This window comes from Cyprinodon variegatus, unplaced genomic scaffold (genome assembly GCF_000732505.1).
Source record: "Cyprinodon variegatus isolate N-32 unplaced genomic scaffold, C_variegatus-1.0 Scaffold18, whole genome shotgun sequence".
Taxonomy (NCBI): Eukaryota; Metazoa; Chordata; class Actinopteri; order Cyprinodontiformes; family Cyprinodontidae; genus Cyprinodon; species Cyprinodon variegatus.
Genome location: NW_015150471.1, coordinates 1,439,028 through 1,447,710, shown reverse-complemented (window position 1 = coordinate 1,447,710; position 8,683 = coordinate 1,439,028). Strand labels below are relative to the sequence as shown.

Here is an 8,683-nt window from a genome sequence, read left to right as displayed (position 1 = left end):
CATGAAATGGACTGTTTACATCTACAATGGTATGAAAGAAAGAATAAAATAAATAAAATCTCATTTATGTAAATGATCTCACTTTTGATATATTTAATCCTAGTTTTGTGGTTTTTCAAGGCTTTTATGTCTAATTCTTACATGTCAATGATGTCTACAACTTAGAAAAAAAAAGTCTGCACAGCATATGTTAGAAAATATTCCATGAATGCAAACCAGAAAGGAGCCATGCGGCTCTTCTGGTTGCTTTCTTCAAACCGAGATAAAGCATGCTTTAAATCTGAAAAGAGAATCTCAGCGTCTTTAGCTTCAGCTGACTGATACCTCTGAATGTCAACATTGTGTCTCAGCTGTTGGAAAACAGCATATCTGAATGCAAATTCATTCCAGCACCAGCTGCTGTGTCAAGATGAAAATACCCTTGAAACTTCTAATGAGCTCCCTGCTGTGAATAAAGAAGGCAAGGAGGTCACAGAAGTTACAATAAGAGGAGGGTGTGCTTTTCTGGGTTATCTTCAAGTGTTATGTGTTCCTGCATTCATGTGCAAGCAAGTGCCTTGACTGGAGGCAAACGACTGGATAACGAGTCGTTATCATGTCATTGTGTGGTGAAACTAAAGCTGCAGTATCCACACTCACACTGTCAGGTCTAAAATGTCTGACCTCATATTTTCCAAACCCATAAACCCCATTAATGCAGCTCCAGCCCTGTCACAAACAGCAGCGTTTCTGTAAAATTTGGCACTCAAACACCCAATAATGTACAGAACCCCTAAAGCAAGCAGAAAAGGTCACTGGTTTGTTGTTTTTCTCCTTGTAAAGAGGATTCCTTAACACCGATATCCCCTTCTACAGTTAAACCGGACACACCACTATCAGGTCCAGGTGACGGCCCCCAGGCAGCACTTTCATCTTCCCTCATCTGGTTTCACCACCGTTCACACCTTGACTCACGTGTTTCCAACATCTCTCAGGACGACCAGCAGGATAAACGACCCACATATTACTACCACACACTAGATGGGTACAAACTGTTCTTTAGCTTGACTGATTCATACCTCACTGTAGTTACAATTAGTAATTTTATCTCTATATGATGTAGTTACACATGCAGGTAGAATAGAAAATCTGTTTATTGTCCCACAATGGGGAAATTCTGGTATTGGCTGATAATGGTAGAAGGTAAATGCAGTCCTGGCCCTTTGGACCCTCAACAATGGCTCTTAATGATGACTAAATTGATATAAAGAACTAACTAATGTGGTTTAATAACAAACCGCATTTTTAGAAGCTTTAGTGGTTTTGAAAATATGAATTTGAACCAAATTATTACAACTAAACTACATTAAAAGAATCAGAAATATGTCTTTAGAGCTATTTTAATTAGCTTGGAAATGAATACATTCTTCATTTTGCATTAAAGAATAAAAAAAAAAACATTATTCGTTTTATATGATTTATGTTTTTCCTTATTTTTAAAAGCTAAAAATACAGTTGGTTGTTTAAGATGGTACCAGATTTTCTATGGCAAATATTTAACAAAAATAACAGGTCGTTTTATTGTAAAGTCAATGTAATATTTTGCTAGCCTCGTGAGACCATCCTGATCTCGCAAGCTTTCAAGATTTCACTCGCTAATCAGTCTGGAGACTCTCCGTTGAAGAAAATTTGGAGCAGTTCACCAAACGAACGTCCAATCAGCGTTGGCTTTGAGGCGGGTTGAGGTGTGACGCAACGAGAAGCGCGACAGTTCAGTCTAAAGAACATGGCGGCTTCAGCCGATGAAACTAGCGTTAGCGTGGCTATCGAGCAAGTTTTATCGGAATTACGGAGTATTTCTTCACTGAAAGAAGAGCAAAACACTGCTCTGGAGGCTTTTCTCAGAGGAAAAGATGTTTTTGCTCTTCTCCCGACTGGTTTCGGCAAGAGTAGCCTGGCTGTTAGTGCGTCATATGCTTCGTTGATCTGATTGGTTTATTTGGCCCGTCTATCACCAACATAGGCCAATCAGCTAACCAGTATTTTCGCCCCTTCCCAAAATTACTTCAATGGAAGGTTTCCAGATGGATTTGCTGCGCATATCCATCTGGCGGAGTCAGGTTAATGTTTTGCAGTTTCAGATTACTTTACAGACTTAGAGCAAAATTACTTTTTTGATGCCAAGTGTTGCAGAACCCCTGCTTCAAAAGCTGCACACTCTGCTAAGAGCAAAAAGGGATCCAGGCAGCATCATCCTGTGGGGATGTAGAAGTGGGAAGTCATAAAGATGGATGGTTTAAAACAAAAAGTAAACAAAATACTTATGGGACAGATCTTATATTAAGCAGGACAGAGATATGATGAACTGCTTTAAATCAAAACTCTTTCTTCTCGTAGAACAGTTCATTTAAAGTTTAGAACCTGGAGAATTTGTGACTCTGCTTGAAAATAGATGTTGAAAAATGTATAATCTTCGTGTCTAACTAAATTAGAGCTATTTAGCAGATAAGCCTCCCACAAGTTACTGCAGTCAAAAACTTGATTACATGAAACATGCACATCATGATGCTCCTATTTTTTGGGTTGCTTCTCACTTATAATCTCAATTAAATCTATTTACATTTTTGGTTTAAAGGGATACAATGTTCGGGGGGATGAATACCTTAGTAAGGCACCGTGTTCAGCTGCAGGGAAAAGATCCCTAGTTTGTTTATTTTGTTAATTATATCCAACACAGGCTTGATTAGCAATCCTCTTTAGCAGCTTAGCTGATATAAGTTTCTGTCAGCATGAACCCCATAGTTAAGACCAGAAAAGAAAAAAAAAAAACTTAGAAACCCCAAAGAAAGTTCAGCTGCTTTTAATTTACTTAATCAGGATAACCTGAATCCTTTAAATGCAAAAACAGCCCTGGGTGGAACACGTTTACATCATCACAAAAGAATAAACAGCAACAGCTTCGGACCTCTTAATTGTCGCAGTTTCACCGTCAGCAGTTGGCAGACAACAGAAGGTGGGAATCCAACTAAACGGATTGTTTCGTCTCCGATGGGGGAAGGGAAGGACTCCGTCCTCCCTGATGGCCTCGTTTACCTCCCCATGAATAGTAAATACGGCCAGAACTCAGGACTTTAAACTCCAAATGGGTGCTGTGCAAACATTTCATGGATGTGGTGGAAGAACAGCATGCAATTCTTGTTATCTGCAGTTTCATAGTGACTCTCCTTCAGATCAAGTTAACCCCAGAGGGAAATATCTGTTTCATTAGTTTCTGTGTGCTCTCATGCACAGACGGTAACCCGACTCACAGCCTCCAAAACAGAAGAAAGAATGCAACTTTCTGCCTTTAAATAAATAACTTGTGTGATTTTATGCTTAAAGTGAAATGATGCCAATTTTCCATACAGGGTTAAGGATTTATTCAGCCTCTAAATTTACAAAAATGTACAATTTGTATAAACATCAGAACAATAACAACTGAAACTTAACATCTGCATGTGCTGATGACAGGAATGTGCTTTCTATTAGTGAATAATTAATACTCTGAAACCACAGAACATTGCTTCACGTCGCATAATTAGGAGAACTCTGGCCTCTGTCCACAAAGAAGCATCCAATAAATATTTTAGAAAGAATTAAAAACAGCCTCTCTGTGAAATGGGAGGGTTTTCTTCTCTAGAATCCTTTCATATAAATGTTTTTAGTCCTTCTTAGAAATCCTCTTTAAATATGGCCTAAACAAGCACTTAGTGAAGACTGACTATTGTCGATATCAAATGGTTCAGCTTTCCACGGCAACAACGCCAAGAAAGTCAATACTGCTTCGGTTTTATGAGCAAGTCCATTTCTGCTGACCCCTGAAGGCAGTTTATAATTTCTGTTTTTCGGTTGGCACAAATTGCTCTCCTTCAGGAAAAAAAAAAAACGGCTCATTGAGCCTAGAAGTGTCCCAACGCTGAGAGGATCTCCTCGAGGTTATGCCCACAATCCCGGAGCTCAGAGTTCATCTCTTTCTGTTTCGACTGTGCTTCACCGTCTTCTTCCGCTTCAGGATCATCTCGTAGAGTTTCTCCAGGCCCGCCTGCAGCCCCTGTCCGTCCACGGCGCTGCAGCCCTGCACGTGGTACAGCGTGTAGATGCCCAGCTCGTGCACGGACAGCAGTTTTTCCACCTCACCGACGGACAAGGCCGAGTCCAGGTCCTGTTTGTTAGCCAGGATCAGCACCGGCACCCCTTGATTCTCTGAGGTGCGGGTGATCTTATGGAGCTCCACTTTAGCCTCCTCCAAACGCTCCAACTCATTGGAGTCCACAACAAACACTATCCCATCCGTTCGACGGGTGTAGGACTTCCAGAGGGGCCGCAGCTTCTCCTGACCGCCCACGTCCCACACTTGGAAGTTCGTGGCCCGCCCCCCCCCCACTGCCACCTTCACTTTCTCCGTGTTGAAACCTTTAGTAGGGATTGTTTTCACAAACTCCTTCAGTTTGAGCCGGTAGAGCAGGGAGGTTTTCCCAGCTGAGTCCAAGCCGATCACCACAACATGCAGACACTGGAAGCTGGGCAGGAAGGACGAGGTGGGGGCGATGTCAGTCAGCTGGTTCCCCATGATTCGAACCAAGAATTCACACCCGCTGAGGAGAGGTGGCAGATTCCTTGACACTTGCAGATCCAAACAGGCTGACAGGACTGGACGATGACTGGAGACCTTATCAAAAACACAGAGCGAAAGCTTGGGTTAACATTCAATGAAAAGATAAGTTCAGCCTGTCTGCGATGTGAACTATTTCAGTGTCAAGCATCGATGATAAGAGTGGAAGAGTTTGAATTCCACCATCTGATGCAACGTGATGGAAAACAACCGTCTGTGTCGCAACCTGTCGAGTTTACATCAACAAACCTGGTTAAGACAACACCGACCAATGCGCAGAAAATAAATAATGGAAAATGATGACAACACATCACCCTGGTGAACATAGTGGTGGCAGTATCATGCTGTGGGGATGTTTTTCTTCAGTTAAAGTAAATGTATCAAGATGCTGCAAACTTTTGGGAATGGGGTAAAGATTTAACCCCCTTGCCCCATCTACCAACAAGACAATGACCCTTAATATGCAAAGGAATGGTTCAAATCACAGCTTATTGGTGAACTCAGTTGACCTAGTTAAAGTTCCATTTTGGATCTAATCAAGATTCTGTTGTTAGACCTTAAAAATGTTTACCTATAGATTCTATTCACTCCATCAAGCTGATTTTGAGCTGTTCAGAAACAGATAAAGTCGATTTTTACAAAAAAACAAAGCAGATAAAAGGAGTAAAGTTGGATTTTACCGTGAAAGATGATGCACATTAATACAAATCCTTTAAGTTTTGCAAAAAAAAATTATATAATTGCTTTCAAGACACTAGTCAGTCTAAACTGATTTCCTCCACATTTAGACTATAATAAATAATCTTGTATATTCAGTCCTACATTAAGGAGCCAAACAACAGTTAATTGGACGTCTGTGCTTGTGTTAGTCTTATTTGCTCTGCCTAATCCTCTTAAGACGGTTAAGCAGAAAGTCTTTTCCTTCAGGCTGATTGATTTCAATCCAGAGGAAGCAATATGTATCCAGGGCTTCCCTCAGCACTGCTGCAGCAGCAGCTGCTCTAATCCGGTTGTTGTTGACATCCTGATGCCCATCATCACACAGCTGCTTCTGCACTCTGGCCTATTCTGCATTCATCCTATAAGGTGGTGAAGCAGCGGACGCTGAGCTGCAGAGAAAATGCACAGTCATGTTTCAGATCTGAGGGTTTTGACCTCTGACTAAATCTAACTGTGCAGGAAGAGAGCAGAGCTCATCTTCTCATGCAGACGGCGGCACCTTTCATCTTTTTGTTATAACAATATATCAAGTGGAAAACTTCCCCCAATTCCCTGGAAACCTCTCAGCTCTAGAAACTCAAACATGACTTCCAGTTTTAAAATGCAAAAATAATTCATCCATACCTGGTTAAATGATTGGAGGAATAATCATCCACAGGAGAAAAATAAAACCATGTTTGAAAGGAAATGTTTGTGTTCTCCTCTCTCTGCTGCTCCTGCTCCTGCTCCACCGGCCGGTCGGATCTCCTCCTGCTGCTCCTCTGACTGAGGAGGAATCCTGGAGGCTCAGCCAGCACCACCTTCAGCCCGGCTGACGTCACGGTCAGCTGAGGGTTACTCTGCGCCTCCTGCTGGAGGAGTTATGAACTGCAGGGCATACAGAGGCGTTCTCTCACCCGAGCGTCTAAAATATTAAACATATAAAAGAAAGAAAGAAAAAACTTATTTAGACAATTGATGTTGAAATTGACCTGAGATTTATTCACAAAACATTATCCATCAACATCAGAATAAACAATGTTGTTATAACGCCACAGAGAGAAAAACAGTTTTATTATTCATAATTTAAAGGGGAAAAAATAACAGAAATTCAGCTTTTACTCTGGTTTTAACCATCAAAATAAACATAGTTTCAACATTTTCCCTTGTAAAATTATTTATGTTATTCCTTCTACTAAAATGAATTGAAGTTTTTGCTTGACTGATCAGAGAATTCAATCATTTACGCTTGGGAATTGCAAAATCTTGCACTGTAAATGATCCATCCTATTCCCTTCACAAAGAAAAAAAAGGAAGAAAGAAAGAAAGAAAGAAAGAAAGAAAGAAAGAAAGAAAGAAAGAAAGAAAGAAAGAAAGAAAGAAAGAAAGAAAGAATAAATTGATATTAGTGATATAGTAGGACTCTTGTATTAGTGAAGTCAGATGTACATCATTTATTTGAATTAGTTACTATCAGATCGTAGGATAATTACAAATATTTCAGCCAAATATTTGAGTGAAAAAGCACATTATTTAATAAAGCTGCAGATATTTTCTAGAAAATAATCAGCAGAATAAAATTCAAAAATCTCTCTAACACGTTTTACAAAACAGTTACAAATGACCAAGCTTTTAACATCTATGTTTAATACAGCACTTTGCTCTTCAAGTTGGTTTGGAGCTTTCTATTGTAATGCTTTGGCTCCACCTTGTGGCAAAAGTACTAAAAACAAAGCTATGTTTTAGAAATGGGGAAAATTACCAAAAATCTCATATTTTTTTTCTGTTGAAAGCTTGAGAGCAAAAGAAGACTCGTGTGCAAACAATTTTCAGGAACATCAGCTCTCCTCTATGTGATATTTTTTGCTCGAGTTGAAATCTTATTTTTTCAAATCCTATTTTTGCCAAACTAAGCTATATTTTTCATTTTGAATTATTATTAAGCTAAAGAGATACAACACAATGGTTTAGTAACATGACATCAGTGCAACAACATGGAAAGATAAAAAAAAAAAAGATAAACAAACAAAGACTCATTTCAAACTTCTACACAAGTCTTACCATTGAAATCATTTTTATGCATTTATCTTCTTTTAAAGCTACACTCTTGCTTTAAAGATTTTAGCTTTATTATAATCAGTTACATAACAGAACAAAATGGGATTCAGTGTAACTGGTTGATGTAAAATAGAGATCTGTGATAAAAATGATCAAAACCCTAACATGAACAGGATATCCTGAGCTATTTTCTACATCTTTGCTTCTATAGGCTTAGACTGCTGGAGGACATAGTTACCCCTTTTCATCATTTTATTTCTATTCTCCCATTCTGCAGTATTTATTTGTTGAATCTCTAACATTATTCTCTCTGTTTTTTTCTCACAGTAACTTCATTTGGTTTCTTCCTGTTTGGCTGTGAGTCCATTCTGGAGAGAAATATCAGCTGTGCTGCTGCCATCAACACCTTTGTTTATAGAACTTGGAGCTTGGCCTGTTTTTTCAGTGTAGTCCTGTTTCTCTGACTGTGACTGGCTGAATGTGCTCTCTTTCATTCTCTGACATGGGAGCTGGCTCGGAACTTGTTTGCCTGGATGTGTTTTCTGGACGGGGCCGCCTGTGGAGCTGGTTGACTGTTGCCTTTTGAATCTCTGCTTTTTCTTTGTCCACTTCTTTCTCCTTGAACCCCAGTAGGCCTCGGCAGATGGCCGCTCACACTGAGCCTGGTCCTGCTGGATGTTTCTTCTTGTTTAAAGGGATTTTTCCTCTCCAGTGTTGCGATAAGCATGCGTGGTGTGAGGGATTGCTTCCGAGTCAATGAGTCGAATTAACCAGCTGGTTTTCCTCAGATAGAAAACTTTGAAACAATCTGACTGTATGATCTGGTCGAATTGTAAAGTGCCTTTAGATGACGTGTGTTGTGAATTGGCACTATGTATATAGACTGAATTGAATTAAAATATTATCTCAAGCTTCGAAAAGCTCAAATAACTCTCTTTAATGCATTTCTTGAAAAGCAGAAAAGGGGGGTGCCTTATCATCCTCCAAATATGACCCATCTCAAAGAGCGGCATGTAGAAAACCTAGATTAAAAAAGCTAAGCAATGTAGCCGAGACAGCAACCATCTGTAAGTACTTCCAAATGGTGGCAAAGTAGGGAGCTGAGCTGACCTTAGAAGTGTAAATCTTGGGTTAGGTCTATATTTGAAAATCTTTCTGAAATTTCCCCATTCCCCCTGTGGAACAAGGTAGTGGCAGGATCATTCTGTGGGGACAATGAATCTCTAGGACAGATAGATATACCGACAGATAGATAGGATGCAGATAAGATAAAAAAAGATAAACCAACCGAGTCTT

At 39.8% G+C, this 8,683-nt stretch overlaps 1 protein-coding gene across 1 annotated transcript; it reads right to left on the bottom strand.

The window, feature by feature from the left end:
- Positions 1-3,682: 3,682 nt before the first annotated feature.
- arl4d (ADP ribosylation factor like GTPase 4D) lies at positions 3,683-6,113 on the bottom strand. Its single transcript, XM_015387463.1, has 2 exons — positions 5,975-6,113; positions 3,683-4,687 (listed from the first exon to the last, which is right to left on the bottom strand). Exon 2 carries the CDS (start codon positions 4,586-4,588, stop codon positions 3,983-3,985), a length of 606 nt encoding a protein of 201 aa, XP_015242949.1. The 5' UTR covers positions 4,589-4,687; positions 5,975-6,113; the 3' UTR covers positions 3,683-3,982.
- Positions 6,114-8,683: the final 2,570 nt, after the last annotated feature.